At 48.8% G+C, this 25,189-nt stretch overlaps 1 protein-coding gene across 1 annotated transcript; it reads right to left on the bottom strand.

Annotated features, from left to right (window-relative positions):
* Window positions 1–4,665: 4,665 nt before the first annotated feature.
* Window positions 4,666–5,604, bottom strand: LOC137146697 (olfactory receptor 52N4-like). Its single transcript, XM_067538189.1, has one exon. It carries the CDS (start codon window positions 5,602–5,604, stop codon window positions 4,666–4,668), a length of 939 nt encoding a protein of 312 aa, XP_067394290.1.
* Window positions 5,605–25,189: the final 19,585 nt, after the last annotated feature.

The raw sequence follows: 25,189 nt of genomic DNA on the forward strand, positions 1-25,189 counted from the left end.
CCCAGACCCAGATTGGACTGCATTAGTAGGAGCATTGCCAGCAGATTGAGGATAGTGATTATTCCCCTCTATTCGGCACTGGTGAGGCCGCATTTGGAGTATTGTGTCCAGTTTTGAGCCTCCCACTACAGAAAGGATGTGGAAAAATTGGAGGGAATCGAGCGCAGAGCAACAAACATGATTGGGGCTGAAACAAAGGGCTTATGAGGAGAGGCTGAGGGAACTGGGTTTCTTTACTCTGCAGAAGAGAAGAATGAAGGTGGATTTGGCAAGCTGCAGCTTTAAAAACCTGTAAGGATGGAGATTCCACCACTTCCCTAGGTAACCCATTCCAGTTCTTCACCACCCTCCTTGGGAAAACGTTTTACCTAATATTCAAGCTAGACACCCCCACACTGCAACTGGAGACCATTGATCTTTGTACTGTCATCTGCCACCATGGAAAATAGCTTAACTCCATCCTCCCCCCTGCAGGTGGTTGAAGGCCGCTATCAAATCCCCCCTCACCCTCCTCTTCTGCAGACTAAATAAGCCATTCCCTCAGCCTCTCCTCACAGGTCTTGTGCTCCAGCCCCCTAATCATTTTTTTTGTCCTCCGCTGGACTTTCTCCAATTTGTCCACATTCTTCCTGTAGTGTGGGACCCAAAACTGGACACAATACTCCAAATGCGGCCTCACCAGTGCTGAATAGAGGGGAATAATCAATTTCCTTGATCTGCTGCCAATGCTCCTTGAAAAGCAGACCAATATACTATGAGCCATCTTGGCCACCCGGGCACACTGCTCACTCATATCCAGCTTCTTATCAACTATAACCCCAGGGTCCTTTTCTGCAGAATTGCTGCCTCGCCCATCGGTCCCCACTCTGTAGCTGTGCATGGGATTCTTCCATGCTAAGTGCAGGACTCTGCACTTGTCCTTGTTGAACTTCATCAGATTTATTTTGGCCCAATCCTCCAATTTGTCTAGGTCACTCTGTATCCTATCCCTACCTTCCAGGGTATCTACCACTCCCCCTAGGTTAGTGTCATCTGGAAACTTGCTGAGGGTGCAATCTACCCCATCCTCCAGATAATTGATGAAGATGTTGAACAAAACCGGCCCCAGGACCAACCCCTGGGGCACTCTGCTTGTTACCAGCTGCCAGCTAGACATTGAGCCATCGATCACTACTCGTCGAGCCCAATGATCTAGCCAGCTCTCTATCCATTTTATAGTCCATTCATCCAACCCATACTTCAACCTGCTGATAAGAATAATGTGGGAGACAGTATCAAAAGCTTTGCTAAAGTCAAGGTATATCACGTCTACCGCTTTCCCCACATCCACAGAGCCAGTCACCTCTTCAAAGAAGGCAATCAGTTTCGTCAGACATGACTTGCCCTTGATGAATCCATGTTGACTGTTCCTGATCATCTTCCTCCCTTCCAAGGTCCCCTGAGGTAAGCTGTAAATTCATTCAGTGCCTTTCTCTTTGAAGTTTTATTGCTAAACCTTGACAGATCTGCACTTTGTGCCTTCCTAAACTCACTGCCGTTTTCTCTGACTCTTCTCAAAATCTGCCTACTTTGCTCAAATTAGTGTAGTGATAGTATCATGTCTCTTTGTATGGGTTGGGGGAATATAATGCTCTGAGCTCTACCAATAAGCGTTTGAGTTGTCATCTCACATCTTTAGGAAGGTACAGAAGGCCTGCTTTAGAAATAGAATGGGTTCATCTTTGACTCCACCTTAAAGGACAGCCCTAAACCTTATTTTAATTCTTCTTTCTTGGCGCTCTCTCTCTCTTCTACCTTTTCTGCAAGATCATTTTTTCTTTCAGGCAGTTCAATTTTACTCTGTAAGAGTGTTCCGAATTCCATGCACTGCCTCATGCCTTTTCCTCAGAGCTATGGGACGCTGAACAACTTGAAACCCTTCTCAGAGATTCGTTATCGGCCTGGATTATTTGACAGACTTGCCTGGTAATGATACACGTCACTTCTTACAGTTCCCAAGGAGTAGAAGTGCCTTTGATAGGCCGTGCTCTTAGAAACTTAGGTGGCTGGGCTCACTCTTTCCAGGGTTAGGGAAATCCTACACTTCAACACACTTAATATGGACTTCCTTTCCACGCTATCACTAGAATCTATCCCTGTTTTCCCCGATTCTGACATGCACTAGCTGTACTTTTTTTGTCATGTGGGCGGGGTATGGAATTTGTGCACTTTTTGTCAAGATTAAGATTTTTGGCTGCAGGGCTGGATTAACCTTTTGCGTGCCCAGTGCCAAACATATTTGTGAGCCCCCATGTGGAATGACTGTAAAAGATGAGAGATCACACTGAAGTTGTCTTTGACACAACACACAGCGGTACAAGATTTATTTACAAGTTTAAGTTGCTGATGGAGGTAGCTGCCACTAGGGTACCAGCAATGGTAGCCCTGCAGTAAATAGAATACACACATCTATACATAAAATAAATAACTAGAGCAGTCACCATGTGCAGTGGTTTGGTTTTTATTTACAATGATGAAAATGTCTTCAGATTTTTCGGCATGACTTTGCTGCAGCAAATGTTTCAATTAAACTGGAGAAGTCTACAGAGTTTGCCAGCTGCGAATGAATGCATAACAGAGTACGACTAAGTCTTTCTTGAACCGTTGTAGCACCTAAAGCACTTTTTGTCCTCTTTAAATACAAAAAAGACCATTCACCACTGCAGTGTGGGACTGGTAATGCCAGGTTAATACACAGGGCAGTAACGACATTTGGAAAGGCTGTTTCCAAATTATTCATGTTCATTATTTTTAGCATTTGCAGTGGGGTAGGCAGATCTTGTCACAACGGCTTGGAGGCAAGTTGCTTTACAAGCGAGCACCTCTGTACCTGTTATTTAAACACCTCTTCACGTAGGTCACTGGACTAGAATTCGGTTAAACTTCTGGGATACTCTAACAGCACTACACTCAAGGTCACCTGTTAACAATGGAAAATGTTTGTTTTATTTCTGGATATGCCTGAAATCTTCCGTTGAGATGGATGAGAAGTGAATTAGCTGCAGAGGAGCAGCCAGTCAGGGGCCAGAAGGGCCATACTCATATAAAAGAAAGCAGCAGAGACAGAGCCTTCCTTCAGTTGCTGCCTGGAACTTGAAGAAGGAGGACCTGATGCCTGGCTGCCTAGAAGATCACCAGTGCTGGAGACAGCTCACTGCAGACAGAACTGAGGGCAAGGAAGGCTGCCAAAGACCGGGTGCCTGACTGGGCAGAAGAGTGGCAGGACCATGGACACGTCAGTGCGAGCATGCTGAGCCCAGGGGACTGAGCCCAGAACCTAGCCAGACCAGGTGAAGGTACCGTGATGGGCCCTGCTGCTCTGGTTGCAGACTGAGGTCAGAGAAGGCTTCTGAAAGGAGAGAGACTAACTGAGAGAACCGAGATGAGCCCTGTTGGGTTGTCGATGAAGGCAGTGCCCCCAGGAAGGCGACCTTAGTGCTACAGCCCCATAGCAGGACCATGAAAAGAACTAGAGCCTGTGTAACCTGGAAGGGGGACAGCGTGTGTGACTCGGCCGGAGGGTGGAGTCACCAATGACCCGCCAAGAGAACCATCGGCCAGAAGGGCCTGTGAGAGGTGGGTGGCATCCATTTTAACACCTAAGAAAGGCTAGGGGCCATTAGGGAAACAGAAGCTATGTAGGGGACAAGACAACATTCACTTCCGGGAGCACAAGTTGAGCACACAGGAAGTGGCAGCTCTGTGTGTTGGGTGAGTGCCATGGTATCTAGCCAGCCCATCGGGTGTAGTCCGCGTGGTCTGAGATTCTGGTGACATCCACCAAGAACAACTCCCACCAAGCCTCGGTTATTCCAATCACATCGTAGTTTGTCGTCTGTGCCAGGACTTCCAATTCCTTCTGCTTTTTTCCCCAGGCTTTATGTACAGACATCTAAGATAACTAATCAATTGCCCTACTTTCTGAGTATGAATCAGAAATGGAAATGCTACAGTTTCTAAGAGAGCCCTGTGCGGGACTAGCCCTCCAGTACGGCATGTGCCTGGTGACTCCCACTGTCTTTTGTTTATTTTGTCCCCAGTCTGTGTGCAATGTGTGTACCAAAATAAACTGAGAATGGAGGGCAGATTTCAGGGCTTTGGGAGGGACAAAGCAGAGGGGAAAACTCCAAGTGTCTGCTAGGTAAGAATTCAGAGAGACAGATTTGGGAAGACTCAGGACTGGAAGGGATTGTTGGAGCCTGCAGGCTGGCAGAGTTAGGGACCTTGTGATAGCAGAGAGGAGGAAAAGAGTCAAAGATGGAGGAGAATGAGGAATAGTGAGAATCAACAACCATCCTGATGGAAAACAGGGCTGAGAGCTTGTGAAATATCATCAGCTTTGGTGGTCTGGAAGTCACAGAAAGGCCGAGTGACAGGGTGTGTGGGGCTAGGGGATGACAGGTGATTCTGAAAGAGATCAGGTGATGGTCAGAGAGATGGAACTTAGCAATGGAGAGGGCAGTGCATAGTGATGGAGTGATAAGACAACATGTGTAAGGAACTTCTGAAACTGGGAACTTCCACAAGGCTGAGTTCAACCACCTAGGGGCAGATCATCCTTGATTAACGAGGAGACATACTTTCCCCCTCCTGTCATGCTGGTTTAAAGTCAGTAGCCCTAGGCGATCACATTCTGCAGATGTATTTTCCCACTTTGTCACGAAGCTCTTTAGTTTTGACCCCATAAATGATAGGATTCAGCATGGGGGGCAAAGAGAAATGGAGGTTGGTCAAGAGGAAGTTTACGTGGGCAGCAATGCCCTGATCGAACCTCTGTGTCAGGACGGCATAGAGGAAGGGAGTATAAGACATCAGCATCACACAGATGTGAGCTGTGCAGGTGTTGAGGGCTTTCTGGTGGGCTTTCTTTGCGGAGATTCTGAGGACGGCCCTGATGATCAGCCCGTAGGTTAGTCCAATGAGTGTCAGGTCTAACCCGATGGTCATTAATATTATCACCAGTGAATATATCTCATTTACTCTGGTGTCCCCACATGTGATCTTCAACACAGCCATGTACTCACAGTACGTGTGGGGGATAATGTGGTTGGCACAGAATGGAAGCCTCCGCAGTAGCAGGGGCGCTGGCAGAACCCAGAGAACAGCTCGTATCAAACCCACTAGCCCTAGCTTAGTGATTCGTGTGTTGGTGAGGATGGTGTCATATCTTAGAGGGTCACATATGGCGACGTAGCGATCGAAGGCCATTGTCACGAGGACAGCTGATTGTGTAGCATTAAACAGGTAAAGGAAGAACATCTGGGTAAGGCAGCCATCCATACTGATGTCTTTGAAACTGAACCAAAATATGCACAGTGCCTTTGGCACGACACAGGTAGACATGCCGATGTCTGTGAACGCCAGCATGCAGAGCAGCAGGTACATGGGCTTGTGCAGTGTCTCCTCTTTGGTGACAACAAAGAGAACCGTGAAATTTCCCAACAGGCTGATGATGTAGAACGTAGAGAAAGGGATGGAAATCCAGATGTGGGCAGCTTCCAGTCCAGGGACGCCATTTAAGATGAATGTTAGCGGGATGGAGGGGGTGAGATTGAAAGCTGACATGAGTTGGTCGAGTCGCCGATCAGGCTCAGAAATACTCAGATGCCTGTGAAGGGAGAGAAGCCCAGCGAAGGGGTTACACACGTGATAACAAATAACAGTTTAAATATTTTATAGTTCCAACAATTTAGAAAGGGGGGTGAGCAGTAAGGTGAGTACATTATTCCCCTCTAGACGGCAGTGGTAAGGCAACATTTGGTGTATTGTGTCCAGTTTTGAGTCCCCCACCACAGGAAGGAAGGGGAGAAATTAGAGAGAGTCCAGTGGAGGACAACAAAAATTATTAGGGGGCTGGGGCACATGACTTATAAGGAGCAGCTGAGGGAACTCAGAGGGAATGTGCACAAAGAACAGCAAATATGGTAGGCATCCAACTTGGCTTAACAAAGAAGTCTTTGGTGAACTTAAACACAAAAAAGGGGAAGCTTGGTCAGATGACTAGGGAGGATTATAAAAATGCTGATCGAACATGCAGGAATGAAATCAGGAAGGCCAAAGCACAATTGGAGCTGCAGCTAGCAATAGATGTGAAGGGGAACAAGAAGGGTTTCTACAGGTGTGTTACCAACAAGAGGAAGATTAGGGAAAGTGTAAGCCCCTTACAGAATGTGGGAGGCAACCTAGTGACAGAGGATGTGGAGAAAGCTGAGGTACTCGATGCCTTTGTTGCCTCTGTCTTCACAGACAAGGTCAGTTCCCAGACTGCTGCACTGGGCGGCACAGTATGGGAAGGAGGTGAACATCCTGCAGTGCTGAAGGAACAGGTCCAAGACTATTTAGAAAGATAGGACGTACACAAGTCCATGGGGCCAGGTGCAATTCACCCGAGGGTGCTGAGGGAGTTGGCTAAGGTGATTTCAGAGCCATTGGCTATTATCTTTGAAAGCTCGTTCCAATTGGGGGAGGTCCCTGTTGATTGGAAAAAGGCAAATATAGTGCCCATCTTCAAGAAAGGGAAGAAAGAGGCTCCACGGAACTACAGACCGGTCAGCCTCACCTCAATCCCTGGAAAAATCATGGAGCAGGTCCTCAAGGAATCCATTTTAAAACACTTGGAAGAGAGGAAGGTGATCAAGAACAGTCAACATGGATTCACCAAGGGAAAGTCATGTCTGACCAACCTGATTGCCTTCTATGATGAGGTGACTGGCTCTGTGGATGTAGGGAAGGTGGTGGACGTGATATATCTTGACTTTAGCAAAGTTTTTGATACTGTCTCTCACAGTATTCTTATCAGCAAGTTAAGGAAGTATGGGTTGGATGAATGGACTATAAAATGGATAGAGAACTGGCTAGAGCATAGGGCTCAACGAGTAGTGATGAAAGGCTCCATGTCTAGCTGGCAACCGGTCACAAGCGGAGTGCCCTCAGGGGTCGGTCCTGGGTCCGGTTTTGTTCAACATCCTCATTAATGATCTGGAGGATGGGGTAGATTGCACCCTCAGCAAGTTTGCTGATGACACTAAGCTGGGGGGTGTGGTAGATACACTGGAAGGTATGGATAGGATACAGAGGGACCTAGACAAACTGGAGGATTGGGCCAAAAGAAATCTGATGAGGTTCAACAAGGACAAGTGCAGAGTCCTGCGCTTAGGACGGAAGAATCCCATGCACAGCTACAGACTCAGGAAGGATGAGCTAGGCAGCTGTTCTGCAGAAAAGGACCTGGGGATAACAATGGATAAGAATCTGGATATGAGTCAGCAGTGTGCCCTGGTTGCCAAGAAGGCTAATAGCATATTGGGTTGTGTTAGAAGGAGCATTGCCAGCAGATTGCGGGAAGTGATTATTCCTCTCTATTCGGCACTGGTGAGGTTGCATTTGGAGAATTGTGTCCAGTTTTCATCCCCCCACTACAAAAAGCATGTGGAGAAGTTGAAGAGAGTCCAGCAGAGGGCAACAAAAATGATAAGGGAGCTGGAGCAAAAGACTTATGAGGAGAGGCTGAGGGAACTAGGCTTGTTTAGTCTGAAGATGAGAAGAACGACGGGGGAGTTGATAGCTGCCTTCAACTACCTGAAGCATTGTTCCATGCAGCTAGGCTGTTCTCAATGGTAGCAGATGATGGAATTAGGAATAAAAGTCTCAAGTTGCACTGGAGGAGGTGTTGGTTGGATATGAGGAAAATCTTTTTCAGAAGGAGGGTGGTGAAGCACTGAAATGGGTTACCTCGGGATGTGATGGAATCTCCATCCCTTGAGGTTTTCAAGGCCCGGCATGAAAAAGACCTGGCTGGGATGATTTAGTCTTGTTCTCTTTTTGAGTCTGGGGTTGGATTAGACGACCTCCTGAGGTCCCTTTCAAACCTAGTATTCTACGATTTTCATATGGCAGCAAATTATTTCGGCCATAGTCCAGTCCAAAGATGTTCTCAGAGGGAGCTCAACAAGCCCAGTGAACGAGGAGCTTGATGGGAGATGACATTCTATGTCAATAAGTGAAACATATACGCCTAATGCGGGGCGTAGCTTGAACCCCTCAAACATCTTAGAAGGTTCTAATTGAACTATATGAACTCAGGGCAGGGACCTGGTGTAATGGTTTACAGGGAGAGGACATTTGACTAGACGAACCATAGAAATACACGTTATCGTGCCAGGCTGGGACTTTGTGCTGTGTTACTTTCCTTCTTTCTTTTGGTAAGACACGTTCTTAAAGACATCTGGCTTTGTCTGAGACAAGAGAAGTACAGTGGTTTCGTTATTCTGCCTTGTTAACTGACAAGGATGGGAAGCAGTGACTCAGAACAAGATTGGGGAGGCATGAAGGGGGAATTAGCTAAACATGAGCTCCCTGCGTGACCCTGTGGCCAAAAGCGTTAACGTGATCTTCGCATGATAAACAGGGGAATATCAAGTAGAGGGAGAGAAGTTATTTACCTCTTTCTTTGGCACTGGTGCAACTGCTGCTGGAAGAATGTGTCCAGTTCTGACGCCCACAATTAAAGTTGAAGAGGATTCAGAGAAGATTCAGAAGAATGTTTAAAGACTAGAAATCCTGCCTTACAGTGATAGACACAAAATGCTCAATCTGTTTAGTGTAAGAGAGATGGTTAAGGGGTGACGATAACAATCTACAAGTACCCACAGGGAACAAATAATGAATAATGGGTTTTTCAGGATAGCAAGAAAGCTCTAACACCATCCAATGCCTGGAAGTTGAAGTTGGACAATTTCTGTCTATAAATAATGTGTAAACCTTTTAAACAGAGAATAATTAACCATTGGAGCAATTCACCAAGGGTCATGGCAGACTCTCCATCTCTGAGAATTTCTAAACCAAGGTTGGATGTTTCTCTATAAACACTGTTCGAGGAATTCCTTGGGCACAGGTCTCTGGCCTGCGCAGTACAGATCAAACTAGATGATCACAGTGGTGACTTCTGGCCTGGCGCTCTGTGAACACGTCCCTGCAGCACAGACAGGAGTCAGCTGGAGGCATTTTGTCTGCAAGCTGGTGCCTGAGCCTAAGTGAAGGCATTTTTTTTTTACTCATGACAGTGAGTCCCACGGGGAAAAAGTCTCATGTGACTTTGAAGCTTTGAAAACAACACTCTAGGCGTGTTTTTCACAGGTGTGAGGCTTCCTGTGGGCCACTGCATGAAGGAACATTTCAGATAAGAAAAATACTGGCATTACCCCATAAAATTTGCACCTTGAGGAATGCATGTACAACTGTCCTATTAATGGCAAACAGAGCTGGCTAACAAATGATCCCAAAGAGAGCTGGGTGCAGCGTCTGTGTCCCAGTGGCTCACTGCGTCAGCCAGTGGTCAAGGGAACCTGCACATGGCAGCTGTATTAACCTAGGCACTGACATGACCCAGAACTCCCAGCTCTCGTTATATACTGTGGACACTTCTCAGCTTGCTCGTTGTTGCTGTGTAGTGGCCACCGAAGCCCCACACAGTGTGTGTGTGGGAGCAACAAGAGCAGCAGCAAAGGTGCCTTGGCATCTGCTGCTCGGGGTGTGACGTTCCTCACCTTAGAGAAACCGTCACCTTTTTCCCCCTAGGAAAGGGAGCAGCTGGGACGGGGGCACCTCACCCCTGCAGAGGAAAAGTTGTGGGGAGCTTGGGGTGGTTCAGAGGCTGTGGGAGCCACAGGTGACTGGGAAGCCAGGAGAAGATGCTTGCGCCCAGCGTAGTGTTGGAATCAGAGCAGCCTGGGATGGGGAAGGCGATTATAGACAGGTTCAGATCCGATGGGAGACGGAACCAGCTGAGGAGCCAAGATCAATGGTTCTTTCCACTGGGGAAATGCCCGAAGCTCTGTAATTAACATTCAAGAACCATTTTAAAAAAATTTTTAAAAAAATGAGTAAAGGTTGTGACATCAAGGCTGCAATTCTCTGGCTCACCTGGGGAAAGACGCCCGGAGACCTGCCCAGACACATTCGGGGACAGGAAAGCTCCCAGTACCGGCCTGGTGAGCCACTACCCACTGATGTTGGTCAGTGAGGATGCCATGGTAATTACCATAAGGCGGGAAGCGGACAGGGAAGCGGACAGTCATGTATCAAACGGCACACTATCCGCCATGGGGCTCATAGCAGGCTGTCACGTACACTGCGGTGTAATTCTCTCAAAATCACTCTCCCTGGGTAGAACCAGAAGGGGGTGGTAAGAGTACTCCTTGGACTTTAATAAAAACCTTTCTGAACCGTTGGACAGCGCTTCAGATGACCCGGATGCCAACCGTCCCTGATAGCCCACCGAAGCCTGTCAGACTCTGCTGATGTGGCGGTGTTAATTGGCGGTGACTGGGTGAGTCGTCTCTAGATGCGGTTGTTGCTCCCCTGCTCCCTAATAAAATTAGTTTTGCATAAGCTTTGCCTGTTGGATCTCATCTTTCGGACCACACCTGGGACCAACAATCAGAAGAAAAATTGAATTTGAGCAGTGCTGCCCGCCTGTCTGTGCCCCCACTCCCTGCCCCCACAACCCCCAGCGCTGCCATATAGTCATCCCACTCACCCAGGACCAGCACCAGGTGCCGGACACACCACACAGTGACAGCTCGTACAAATATCTACACAGCCTGGGTTAAACTCTGGGTCTGGATGCATCAGGGAAAGGGTGGATGGAGGAGGAGCAGGTTCCCCAGCCTGTCCGGGGGTGAAGGGAACCCCAGCAGCAGCTCAGCGTGTGCAGGGAAGAGGAGAGGGACAGACCCAAGGGGAGGGGAGAGAGGACGTGGAGACTAAAAGGAGCCAGTGCGAGTAACTCTTCCTCAAAACAACACAAAGCTTTAGCGTATTCCCGCCAGTTAGAAAAGCAACATCAGGAAGTTGTGTCTGGGTTTCTATGCAATTGCTGAAGATGCCATGACGCTGTTGTGGGACTGGTCATAGGAGGAGGGATGGGCTGGATGGGGAAGGTGTCAGAGATTATCTACTACAGTGTGCACACATTACATTGCAGCCTGAGACACCCCCTGCCTGGGGAGATTGCAGGAGAGCTAGTTATACCTCTTTGGTGTGTGAAATAGGCAGGATGTCCATTCCCTATTTCACCCTGTCTCAGGACTCTGCGCCACTGTGACCTGGATACAGTACATCCTGCACCACCCACACAAACAGTGTGTGTGCCTGGATCTCCCCCAGTGAGATTTCCAACACTGCCTGCTTTCCTCTAAGTCAAAGACATGCTTTTATTTTTACTGCATTTTTGTGCATCTCGTCTTCTACAGAAACAGAGAGGCAGGGGAAGGGAAAGAGCAGACCACTCCCCGAAAATTGTCACCCTAATTGTTTTGAATCCCTCAGCTGTAGGTTTAAGATTTCGGCTACTCTCGTCAGCTCTTCTCTAGCCTGAATGAGCTCACCCATCCTTAGAGGCCGTACGACGACTCCAGTTGGAGTCACTGGAGGCTCATGGCTGGTGACAATCAGACCTTTTATTTAAGTCCCTAAATGTGGATTTCAGGTGACAACCTGTCCCTGATCTTTTGTTCAACATCTTTATTAATGATCTGGAGGATGGGGTAGATTGCACCCTCAGCAAGTTTGCGGACGACACTAAGCTGGGGGGAGTGGTAGATACCCTGGAGGGTAGGGATAGGATACAGAGTGACCTAAACAAACTGGAGGATTGGGCCAAAAGAAATCTAATGAGGTTCAACAAGGACAAGTGCAGAGTCCTCCACTTAGGAAGGAAGAATCCCATGCACAGCTACAGACTGGGGACCGACGAGCTGGGCAGCAGCTCTGCAGAAAAGGATCTGGGGATAACAGTGGATAAAAAGCTGGATATGAGTCAGCAGTGTGCCCTGGTTGTCAAGAAGGCTAATAGCATATTGGGCTGAATTAGGAGGAGCATTGCCAGCAGGTCACGGGAAGTGATTATTCCCCTCTATTCGGCATTGGTGAGGTCGCATTTAGAATATTGTGTCCAGTTTTGGGCCCCCCACTACAAAAAGGATGTGGACAAGTTGGAGAGAGTCCAGCGGAGGGCAACCAAAATGATTAGGGGGCTGTAGCACAGGACTTATGAGGATAGAATGAAGGGAACTGGGCTTGTTAAGTCTGCAAAAGAGAAGAATGAGGGGGATTTGATAGCGGCCTTTAACTATCTGAAAGGGGGTTCCAGGGAGGATGGGGCTAGGCTGTTCTCAGTGGTGGCAGATGACAGAACAAGGAGCAACGGTCTCAAGTTGCAGGGCGGGAGGTCTAGGTTGGACATTAGGAAAAAGTTTTTTACTAGGAGGGTGGTGAAGCACTGGAATGCGTTACCTAGGGAGGTGGTGGAATCTCCATCCTTAGAGGTTTTTAAGCTGAGGCTTGACAAAGCCCTGGTTGGGATGATATAGCTGAGGTTAGTCCTGTTGTGAGCAGGGGGTTGGACTAGATGACCTCCTGAGGTCCCTTCCAACTCTAATATTCTATGATTCTATGATGGGAGTTTTACCATTGATCTCATTGGGACCAAGATGTCACCTTTAGTATTGAGCTTTAGTTTCCCCCTGCTGTAAAAATCCTGGTTACAGGTCCTGCAGCAGGGAGAGCTATTCTGTTACGGCGCTGAAAGAGTCTGAAGGAAGACCCCCAGTTTATGTGGCATGCTGAGACCAGGCGTGAAAGGTGAGGATTTCGAAACATAGGGGCTCTGATTTTGCTCTCAGTGATGCAGGTGTCAATCTAGGGGAAGACACTGAAGGCAGAAGGTGAGAGCAGAATCTGGCCAGCGTGTAAAACCCTGCGTCACCCATTCGTGTTCTGAAATTTGGGTATCACAAATACCCACTGCAGAGGTTCTGGCTACACTTCTTAACCTAGCAGTAAAGTGGCTGAATTGTAGAACTTGAGCATAGGAGAGAAAAAACTCCACAGACTAGAAAAAGGGAGATACTGAGACAGATGGAAGGATACAGCAAGAAACAAGGAAATTATCTCAAAGAAAATATTTGTCTAAACTATTTCCAGTAAATCTTCAGTTCCAGTTTTAAATCCCTTCATGTTTCTGACAATATTAAGCAGTTCACATCTCCGTGCTGGAGAATTCCTGCCCAGATTATTCTTGAGCCCTTAGCACTATTTCAGAAACAGGCAACTCACCAGAATCCCACGCAGCCGAGAGACGAAATCTCCGTACTGCGACCCAAGAATGATTGTAAGAATCTCACGTCTGACACTCACGATGCTGGACAGGTACCTTTATGATTTCCCTGTACAGTCCCTAAGGACTCTCAGGTTGGCCAGGACTCCGGGACAATTCCCTGTGCTCCGTGAGCAGTGGGAACAGCAGAAAATAGACCCTGGAGAATTTCAGCCAAAGAGCCTCCCCTGAGAGTGAAGAAATGATTAACCAATAACAGAGACTCAGATTGTCAGAGCACTGAGACTTGCAGACTTGCTAGAGTTGTCCTGCACTGCTAAAACCCCAGAGAGAAAAGAAGAGCCAAGGGTTAAACGTGCTCATTTCTCTATCAGCATTTCTGTGCTGCTGCTCATTGTCATAGAATCTGAACATCTGCTGCTACTCCCGGCTGATGAGCCCTGTGCTGAATCCCTGACACCACGACATGCACCTGGACAGGCACTTGAGCATCCCTGTTTCAAACGTAGGATTTCCACACTGAGTAACAGTCCTTCCAATCCGATAGCCTCTCTGACAGAGGGCAACACAGATTGACCCAGCTTAGTCAAAAAAGCCTCTGGGTGCAATATCTTGCCATGGGGAAGCGCAGCTTCCTGAGCGCCCTTCACTGATCAGCACCTGCCCTGAAGCCTGTGGACTGACGGCCTTTGTCTTTTTATCCCAGCCACAGTAACTGCACAGGCTGCCATTGGGGTGGGGAGGGTGCAGGGAGATGTTCAGAGGCGAATGAGATGTCTATTGTCCATCCACATTCGATGGGACTCTGCTGCCCACTGACCTTGTGCCTTTGAGTAACTCCCCCTGGGGTCTAGAGGATCATGCGCTTGTCTGGAACTCAAGGTGACCTGGTCAGTTCCCAGGTTGTCCACAGAGGTCTTGTGTGATCTCGGATGTCTCATCTCCTAATCTACTCTGGGCCTCAGTTTCCCCTCTGTAAAATAGGGAGAGCACTTCCCTGCCTCAGGGGATTGTGAGGATAAAAATCCTTTAATTGTGGGGCACCCATATGGGGACCAGCAGTGTGGAGGGCCATATGAGGACCCAGAGGTACAGCCGTGCTTGTTTATCTCAAGCAGCATTCCTGCCTATTTCAGGACTCTGCTCCACTATCACTGCACACCCTTCCCCCCACACGGTGCGTTCCTCTCCCAGTCAGTGCAGGAACAGTCCTGTGCCCCATTCTCCCCCTCCATGGTGCCCACAACTCCTGCTAATATCCCCAATCCAGTCGTGTGGGAACTTTATTTAGTCCACAGCTTTGAGATTCTCCTTGTGTCATTATTATTGGCTTCTCAGCATTCGTGTCCCATGTTCAACTGTCCATGAAATATGGCTGTGGGGAATCACATCTCATCCAGCCCAGCTAGGAAACAGTTCCTAACCCTTCGTAACCGTTGTTCTCCCAGATCTGTGATTCAGATACATTGCAGTGTAGGTGTGCATGTGCCATGTGCACCGCTGAGTGAAGGTTGTTCTCCTAGTGATATCTGTCGGGTCAGCCCTCGTGCTGCACGCAGTCATCCCCTCACAGCGCTGGCACATGGGACCCTGCCAACCCTCCGCCCGCTCAGTTCCTTCTTCCCACCTAAACACAACAGAGGGGCAGGCCAGGGGAGTGGGAGAAGAGGTTCTTGGAATGGACATGAGCAACACATCTCAAAGAACACCTGTGAAAAAACTTGAGCCATTTTTCTTCTTCGAGTGCTTGCACTATATAGTTGTAGATTTGATTTTTCCTTCCTAAGTGTAGTACCGTGCATTTGTCTGTATTGACTTTTATTCTATTGAACTGTTTTCTAAAACAAATCTAAAAGTGTGAATGACAACTTCAACCCAAACACAGTATTCTTCCTTTTTTGTTGTAAAATTACTGTGTAGTGTTGCTGGCACTGTTAAAAACATCGCTTTCCACCCAAGAAGTAGCTGCATTTCAGTGGCAGATGAAGGGGTTTCGTAAAGCACTTTCAGACCTAGATAAGAGGTAGTTATTTTTGTTATTTCAAAAGTCCTGAAAATGCCACTGAGTGTTGCACTAAAATGAGGAGGCCGGTGCAGATTTCTCAGATTTCCAATGAATGAATGTTCACTTACTGGCTTCCAGTTAGTGAGGAAAATCCATCCTTGAGGCCAAGAGTTTGGGTGTTTCCCTAAACAGATAAATAATTAATAACAACATTGTCTCCTTTCTCTAGCACCTGTGTTAAATACTTCAGAGAAGGACCTCAAGCCGTTGGCATGTACCAAATTGTATAATACGACCTATGCAGAGGAAGCAAGAGTCCCTCCTGACTCCACCTGGCACTCAGTTTATGCCCTGAAGCATGAAGATAGTCAACCCTTCTCATCACATCCTACCTAAATTAACTACGGGTGTGCGTATTCATAGAAGTGTGTCATCCTTTTCTGGAATTACCTCAGAAGAAGCTCACACTCCGCTTACACAGACAGTTGTGACAGGATGTGCAGAAGACCTTGAAACCCCATATTCACTGCCTTTGCCTTTCCCACTTTATCCATATGCTTATTATTTACACTGGCAGCAGAAGCAGTTCTAGCAGCCAGCACAGCGCCTACGCCCCATAATCATAGAATATTAGGGTTAGAAGGGACCTTAGGAGGCATCTAGTCCAACCCCCTGCTCAAAGCAGGAACAACCCCAAATAAATCATCCCAGCCAGCGCTTTGTCAGGCCGCACCTTAAAAATCAATAAGGATGGAGATTCCACCACCTCCTTAGTGTAAGCGGGGGAATGAGCCCACTATTGTGCCGATCTTTTCTGGCTCACACACGGCCCCGGTGCATTTGGCTGGCAACAGGATCTGAGTCCTCGCCCCCATGCCCTTTACCCACAGGCTGGCCTGACCTCGAGGGCTCCCTGCCCACTCTCCTGTGTGGTGGGGTCCCCGTAACCCCGACAAGGCTGGGCCAGGATCCTCACTGACGCACCCGACCCAGACGGCCCCACCCCAGCCCCAGCCCGGCCCGGCCCGGCCCGGCCCCGCTCTCTGCCCAGCTCCTGGGCCTCTCCTCTGCCCCCAGCCCGGCTGCTCTGCCTCAGCTCGGCCCGGCTCGGCCCAGGCCAGGCAGCTGCAGCTCACACGGAGGACGGGACCCCTGCCCTCCTGGCTCTTCATTGGCTGACCCGACCTGTCAGTCAGGCTGGCCTGCGCTGGCCTCTCTGCACTGGCCTGGGGCTGTGTCTGACACACAGAGCGGCTCCGTCTGAGGGGGGGTGACAGCCCCTGACACACAGAGTGGCTCCGTCTGAGGGGGGGTGACGGCCACTGACACCCGGTAACCTATCCCAGTGCTTCACCACCCTCCTGGTGAAAAACGTTTTCCCAATGTCCAACCTAGACCTCCCCCATTGAGGACCGTTGCTCCTTGTTCTGTCATCTGCCACCACTGAGAACAGCCTAGCCCCATCCTCCCTGGAACCCCTTCAGATAGTTAAAGGCTGCTATCAATTCCCCCCCACCCTCCTCTTCTGCAGACTAAACAGGCCTAGTTCCCTCAGCCTCTCCTCATACGTCATGTGCTCCAGCCCCTCATCATTTTTCTTGCCCTCCACTGGACTGTCTGCAATTTGTCGATATCCTCTCTGTAGTGGGGGGCCCAAAACTGGACACAATACTCCTAATGAAGCCTCACCGGTGCCGAATAGAGGGGAATAATGACTTCCTGCGATCTGCTGACAATGATCCTACTAATGCAGCCCAATATGCAGTTAGCCTTCTTGGCAACCAGGGCACACTGCTGACTCATGTCTAGCTCCCTATCCACTGTAACCCCAGGTCCTTTTCTGCAGAACTGCTGCCTAGCCAGTCAGTCCGCAGTCTGTAGCTGTGCATGGGATTCTTCCGTCGTGTGTGCAGGAGTCTGCACTTGGCATTTTGAACCAAATCAGGTTTGTTTTGGCCCAATCCTCCAATTTGTCCATGTCACTATCTTTACCCTTCAGCGTATTTACCACTTCCTGGAGTTTAGTGTCATCTGTGAACTTGCTGAGGGTGTAGTCCAACCCATTGTGCAGATCATTAATGAAGATATTGTACAAAACTGTTCAGTTCATACAACTTAAAGGTGTTTGATACAAATCAAATTCAACAAAATAAATCAAACACTAGAGGAACTTCTAAGTTTAGCCTGGCACACACCCACTCACTGCGTATCTTTGTCAGGGTGTTCAACACTGCAGTTGCACACAGATGATAAACTGTTCTTTCTGACATGCCACGTCTGCGCTGCCTCTTGAGTTTACATGCACACCGTTGTTAGGACATGCCGGGAATTGCAGTTCTGCTCAGGGTTCTACTGTCCCAGCCGCGCAGCCCTCCAGGGGCCTAAAAAACAGACCCAGTGGTGCTTTCTCTCCCAGAATAGGATCTACAAGTACTCCTCAGATTCCACTGTCCTCTTCTCCTGCTCCAGATTTCAGACAATCCACACAGAGAGTCTCCCCAGCAGTGCACTGAATGTCAGAAAAGGTCCAGTTGGTGCTTACATGTTTAATGGCCGTCAAAGACAGCCCATCTGCTGGGGTAGAGTCCAATGAGGTCTCTCCCTTTAGGGCGTTCAGGGTTGTGCAGACCTGACAGACCGAACTGTACGTCCGGACAGGAGACGTCAGGCACAGACTCACAGGGGTGACGATGGCTCTGGGCTGAGCTAATTTAGCCGGCTCCTTTGTTTGGAATTATTTTCTAATTTCATTTTTTTCCATTTTTCAAAAAGTTAATTCATAATAATGGGGTTTTTAATGAAAATGGTTTGATCCATTCACCTTTCAATATCTTTACTATAAATGTATAAAAATGTTCAGAACTGGATTGCAATGGGAAACACTGATTTCACATAAATAAATCCTACAATTTCAACACAACTTTCTGCAGATATACAGGATATGGTAAAAGGAAGCACTTTAAATCACTAGATCGGGTCCACCCCATAGGGGGAATGTCGTCTTCCCCCTGGCAATCTGGGCCAGACCCAGGGTGTCGATCTCATTCAATACAGAGCAGAGATCCCCTCCCGCCACCACAAGGTCTTTCCCAGCAGCTGCCGAGGTGACGGTTGCTGCGGTGCCAAGGAGGGGCCCAGGTAACAAAGGGGTGGGGCCCCCTCGAGAGGGACTCCAGAGAGAGATGCTGCAGCCGACAGCTACTGCCTTGGCTGTCTCAGTCAGTGCCGCCCGCTGGGTCCCACCACGGGGCGTGGCGAAGGGCTCAGCATCAGCAGCATCCTGTGTGGTCTTACAGGGGCTCCTTGCAGGGGCTCGGTGCGCTGATGTGTAGGGCTGGTCATTGGGGGGCAGGACCACCAGGGTGGAGGCAGGAGACCAGACTAGCGCTCCCCTAGGTCTTAGGGGTCCGAGGCATCCAGCCTTTCCAGGCCAGGGCATCGACTGGCAGAGGTAGCACTGGGCCTCCCCGCAGAGCAGAGAACCCGGTACAGAGCCCCTTGATGGGGCACCAGAAACCAACCCTCAAGCACCTCACTGTGTCGTGCAGGCCTTGCAGCTGAGGAGAATAGCACTAATCACGCAGAGGGGCTTCCCCAGGGTGAAGAGGAGAGGCAGAAGGGCAGCACTGGGGAGAACGGCGGGACAGAGGGAGCACCACCCATAGCCCAGGTCCTCCAGAGATATCACTGAAGGCAGGAGACAGCACTGCTCCACACAGGGGGAACCACAGAGGAAAAGCCAGATACAGCTTGGGGGCAGGACTGATACACAGGAGCGAAGGCAAGGTAATCTGCCGGGGTCTGGGTGGTCAGACTTAACACTCCGGCCCCCTCGCCCTGTGCGTTTAAAGTCATAGCCCCAGGTGATCACATTCTGCAAATGTATTTTCTCACTTTGTCACGAAGCTCTTTGGTTTTGACCCCATAAATGATAGGGTTGACCATGGGTGGAACAAGGAAATAGAGGTTGCTCAAGACGACGTGAACGCGGGCAATGCTGCCCTGGAGAACAGGAAGGGAGTATAAGACATCAGCATCACACAGATGTGGGCTGTGCACGTGTTGAGGGCTTTCCAGTGGGCTTTCTTGGAGGAGATCCTGAGGACGGCCCTGATGATCAGCCCGTAGGTGAGGCCAATGAGTGTCAGGTCTAACAAGATAATCACAACTGTTACCACCAGGACGTACGTCCGGTTCACTATGGTGTCCCCACATGACATCTTCACCACAGCGATATACTCACAGTACATGTGGAGGATAATGCGGTTGGCGCAGAACGGCAGCCTCCGCAGTAGCAGAGTCAATGGCAGAACCAAGAGAAGAGCTCGTATCAAACCCACTAGCCCTAACTTAGCGATTCGTGCATTGGTGAGGATGGTGGTGTATGTCAGAGGGTCACATATGGCGACGTAGCGATCGAAGGCCATTATCACAAGGACGGCTGATTGCATAGCAACAATCACGTAAAGGAAGAACATCTGGGTGAGGCAGCCATCCAAAGTGATGCCTTTGAAACTAAACCAAAATATGCACAGTGCCTTCGGCACGATGCAGGTTGACATGCCGATGTCTGTGAGTGCCAGCATGCAGAGCAGCAGGAACATGGGCTTCTGCAGGGTCAACTCTTTCTTGACAACAAACAGAACCATGAAATTTCCGAACAGGCCGATGATGTAGAACGTAGAGAAAGGGATGGAAATCCAGATGTGGGCAGCCTCCAGCCCGGGGATTCCGTTTAGGATGAACGTTGGTGGGCTGGAGGAGGTAAGGTTGAAAGATGACATGAGGCGGTCGAGTTGCTGATCATGCTCAGAAATGCTCAGATGCCTGTGAAGGGAGACAATCCCAGCCAGTAGATTACACACATGATAACAAATAACACGGTAAATAATTTATAGTTCCAACAATCTAGAAACGGAGCTGAGCAGTGCGTTGACAATATTTTTCCCCTCTATTCGTCACTGCTGAGGCAACCTTTGGAGTACTGTATCCAGTTTTGGGTCCCCCACTATAGGAAGGATGTGTAGAAAGTGGAGAGATCCAGTGGAGGACAACAAAAATTATTAGGGGTCTTTGGCACAAAACTTAAGAGGAACAACTGAGGAAATTAGGCTTGTTTAGTGTGAAGAAGAATTGAACGAGGGGGGATTGGATAGCAGCCTTCAACTACCTAATGGGGGTTCCAGGGAGGATGAAGCTAGGCTGTTCACAGTGGTAGTAAATTACAAAAATAGGAGCAACAGTCTCAAGTTGCAGTGTGGAAGGTTTAGGTTGGATTTTATGAAAATCTTTTTCACTCGGATGATGATGAAGCACGGGAATGGGTGACCTATGGAGGTGGTGGAATCTCCATCCCTTGTGGTTTTTAAGGTGCAGCTTGACAAAGCCCTGGTTGGAATGATATACTTCGAGTATGTCCTGTTTTGAGCAGGGGCTTGGAGAAGATGACCTCCTGACGTCCCTTCCAAACCTAGTAGTCTATGATTCTATGATTTCCACATGGCACCAAATTATTTACATCATAGTCCACTCCAGAGATGTTCTCAGAGGAAGCTCATGAAGCCTGGTGAATGAGGAGCGTGATGGGAAATGACATTCGATGTCAATAAATGAAACATAGACATCTACTGTTGGGAATAACTTGAACTCCTCAAACACCTTACAAGATTCCAATTTAAGTGTATGAACTCAAGCAGGTATTTGGTGTAATGGTGTAGGGCTCTGTGAAACCCTGATTAATGTAGAAACATGGACAAAAAGTTAACAACACTTTGGAACACAGAAGAAGTGGGATGGGGAGTTATACTGAAAATACAAAGCCATCTGATCAACAGTCAACACTTCACCCTCCTCTGGATTTCTATGTGCGGTTCTGAGCACCCTTCTCAAACAGGATATTGTAGATGTCAAAAATAGATTGGGGGATCTTAAATAATGTATAGAATGGGTCACCGATTCACAGCGATCTGGACTTGTGGTAAACTGGGTTAGAAGCAAACGATATATATGTATAGAACAGAAAGGCAGGCGATACTTACACAATCGGGGACTCTGTCCTGGGAAGCAGTGACTCTGATCAAGATTTGGGAGGCATGAAGTGGGAATTAGCTAAACATGAGCTCCCTGTGTGACCCTGTGGTCAAAAAATTTAATGTGATATCGGCATGATTGTTAGACCTGAAGCAGTTTTCAGCTCTACCAAAACCCACAATAATTAGCAGGCAGAACAGAGCCCCAAGGACAATGGCTAGTGTAAATGCCTGATCACTCGAAGACCAAATGCCACTTAGTGATTCTGCCTTTCCATGAAAACAGCACATTCCTTACACCCCCGCCCCTACCCCCGTTGCGGTGTACCCTCCTATCTGTACAGATTCCACCAAGGATAGTCAGAAATCCTTGGAGTAAAGCGCCTCTGCACGTATGAAAAATGCTCATGGGACCCTACAAATTCTCTGCCCCGAGGAATGTATGTACAACTGTGCCGTTATCGGCTAACAGAGCTGGCTAACAAAGGATCCCAGAGAGTGCCAGATTTAGCTTCTGTGTCCCAGTGGGTCACTGTGTCAGCCCTCGGCCAGGGTTTCGCCTGCACCTGGCAGCTGTATTTACCTAACACTGACATGACCCAGCATTCCCAGCTCTCATTATACACTGTGCACACTTCTCAGCTTGCTTGTTGTTGCTGTGCAGCAGACCCCGGAGCCCCACACAGTGTGTGTGGGAGCAACAAGAGCAGCAGCACAGCACAGGTGCCTGTCCATGTGCACCCCCCTCCCCACTGTCACAAACCCCAGCACTGCCACACAGTGATCCCACTCACCCAGGACCAACACCAGGTGCCGGACACACCACACAGTGACAGCTCGTACAAATATCTACACAGCCTGGGTTACACTCTGTGTCTGGCTGCGTCGGGGAAAGCGGGGATGGAGGAGCTGCCTGCACAGCCTGTCCGGGGGTGAGGGATCCCCAGCAGCAGCTCAGCGTATGCAGGGAAGTGAAGAGAGGGACAGACCCGAGGGGAGGGGAGAGAGAACGTGGAGACTAAAAGCAGCCAGTGCGAGTAACTCTTCCTCAAAACAACACAAAGCTTTAGCGTATTCCCGCCAGTTAGAAACCCAGACACAACTTCCTGATGTTGCTTTTCCATGTAGGCAATTGCTGAAGTTGCCATGAGGGGTTTGTAGGATTGGGCACAGGAGGAGGGATGGGCTGTATGGAGGAAGGTGTCAGAGAAAAATCTTCTACAGTGTGTCCACATTACAGACACCTGTCTGGCCCCAGAGATTGCAGGAGGGCTAGTTACACCTCTTTGGTGTGTGAATTAGGCAGCATGTCCATTCCCTATTTCGCTCTTTTCATGACTCCGTGGCACAGCCAACTGGATCCTGCGCGTCCCGCCCCACACACACACTGGGTGTGCCTGGATCTCGCCTAGTGAGATTTCCAACACTGCCTGGTCTTCTCTAAGCCAGAAACATATGTTTATTGTTACTGTATTTTGGTACTTCTCGTCCTCTATGGAACCCGAGCTGCAGAGGAACAGCCCCATCCCCCCATGAAAGAAATTGTCACCCTAATTGTTTTGAACCTCTAAACTGTGAAGTTAAGATTTCATCTACTCTCCTGTCAGTTTTTCCCTGCTCCAGATGAGCTCACGCATCCTCAGAGGCCACAGGACGACTCCAGTTGAAGCTACTGGAGCCTCATGGTCGGAGAAAAACAGGCCTTTTTGTTTCAGTCCCTAAATGTGGATTTGGGGTGAAATCCTGGCCCTGACGGGAGTTTTGCCATTGATCTGAATGGGACCAAGATTTTACCCTTAGAGTGCAATTTTAGGCTCCCTGCTGTGCAGATCAGGTCCTGCAGCAGCGAGAGCTATTCTGTTACGGTGCTGAAAGAGTCTGAAGTAAGACCCCCAGTTTATGTGGCATCCAGAGACCAGGCATGAAAGATGGAGATTTCAAAACACAGGGGCCCTGATTTTCATCTCAGTGATGCCAGTGTCAATCTGGAGTGAGCCACTGAAGGCAGAAGTTGAGAGCAGAATCTGGCCATTCTGTAAAACCCTGTGGGACCCATTCGTGTTCTGAAGTCTCAGGTATCACAGATTGCCACTGCAGAGGATCTGGCTGCACGTGTTAACCTGACAGTGAAGTTGCTGAATTAGAGAACTTGAGCGACCCAGAGAAAAAACTACACAGACCAAAAAGAGGAAGATACTGAGACAGATGGAAAGACACAGTAAGAGACAAGAAAATAATCTTAAAAACAAATATTTGTTAAAACAATTTACAGGAAATCTTTAGCTGTATTTTTATGAGGTAAATCCCTTGGTGTTTCTGACAATACCTAATAATTCAAGTCTCTGTGAATGAGAATTCCTGCCCAGATTGTTGTTCACTTGAACCCTTCCCGAGCCCTTAGAAATAACTTTATTGCAGAAACTGCAACTCACCAAAATCCCACGCAGCAGAGAGAGAGGAAATCTCCTTACTGTGACCTGAGAATCCGCATCTCACATCTGACACTCACAGTGCTGGACAGAAACCTTTATAATTCCCCCTTACAGTCCCTGTGGAGTCTCAGGATGGCCAGAACTCTTGGATAATTCCCTGCGCTCCGTGAGCAGTGGTAACAGCAGAAAACAGACCCTGGAGTATTTCAGCCAAAGAGCCTCCCCCGAGAGTGAAGAAATGATTCACCGATAACACAGGCTCAGATTGTCAGAGCACTGAGACTTGCAAACTTGCTAGTTGTCCTGCACTGCTAAAAGCCCAGAAAGAAAAGAAGATCCAAGGGTTGGACGTGCTCATTTATCTATCAGCATATCTGTGCTGCTGCTCATTGTCATAGAATCTGAGCATCTGCTACTACTCCCGGCTAATGAGCCCTGGGCTGAATCCCTGAGACCGTGACGTGAACGTGGACAGGTTCTTGTGCATCCTTGTTTCAAACGTAGGATTTCCACACTGAGTAACAGTCCCTCCCATCCGATAACCTCTCTGACAGAGGGCAGCACAGATTGCCCCAGCTTAGTCATAAACCCCTCCGGGTGCAATATCCTGTCATGGGGAAGTGCAGCTTCCTGAGCCCCCTTCAGTGATCAGCATGTGCTCTGCAGCCTGTGGACTGACAGCCTTTGTCTTTTTACGCCACCTAGAGTAGCTGCACAGGCTGTCATTGGGGTGGGGAGGGTGCAGGGAGATGTTCAGAGGCAAGTGTAGTGCCCATTGTCCATCCACATTCAATGGGACTCTACTGCCCACTGACCTTGTTTCCTTGACAACATCCCCCCGGGGTCTTGTGGGTCATGCGCTGGTCTGAAACTCAAGGGGACCTGGTCAGTTCCCAGGGTGTCCACAGAGGTCTTGTGTGACCTCGGACCTCTCATCTCCTAATCTACTCTGGGCTTCAGTTTCCCCTCTGTAAAATAGGGAGAGCACTTCCCTGCCTCAGGGGATTGTGAGGATAAAAATCCTTTAATTGTGGGGCGCCCATATGGGGACCAGCAGTGTGGAGGGCCAAATGAGGACCCGGAGGTACAGCCGTGCTTGTTTATCTCAAGCAGCATTCCTGCCTATTTCAGGACTCTGCTCCACTATCACTGCACACCCTGCCTCCCACACTATGTGTTCCTGCCCCAGTCAGTGCAGGAGCAGTCCTGCACCCCTATTCTCTCCCTCCATGGTCCCCACAACTCCTGCTAATATCCCCAATCCCGTCATGTGGGAACTTTATTTAATCTGCAGCTTTGAGATTCTCCTTGTGTCATTATTATTGGCCTCTCAGCATTCGTGTCCCATTTTCAACTGTCCATGAAATATGGCTGTGGGGAATCACATCTCATCCAGCCCAGCTAGAAAACAGTTCCTAACCCTTCGTAACTGTTGTTCCCCCAGATCTGTGACTCAGATACATTGCAGTGTAGGTGTGCATGTGCCATGTGCACCGCTGAGTGAAGGTTGTTCTCCTAGTGATATCTGTCGGGTCAGCTCTCGTGCTGCACGCAGTCATCCCCTCAC

Source organism: Emydura macquarii, unplaced genomic scaffold (assembly GCF_026122565.2).
Source record: "Emydura macquarii macquarii isolate MOO-44397 ecotype Brisbane River unplaced genomic scaffold, CSIRO-AGI_Emac_v2 contig_466, whole genome shotgun sequence".
Taxonomy (NCBI): Eukaryota; Metazoa; Chordata; order Testudines; family Chelidae; genus Emydura; species Emydura macquarii.

Coding starts and splice junctions, on each gene's coding strand:
- LOC137146697 (XM_067538189.1), bottom strand. CDS start 5,604: ATGTCAGCTTTCAATCTCACCCCCTCCATCCCGCTAACATTCATCTTA.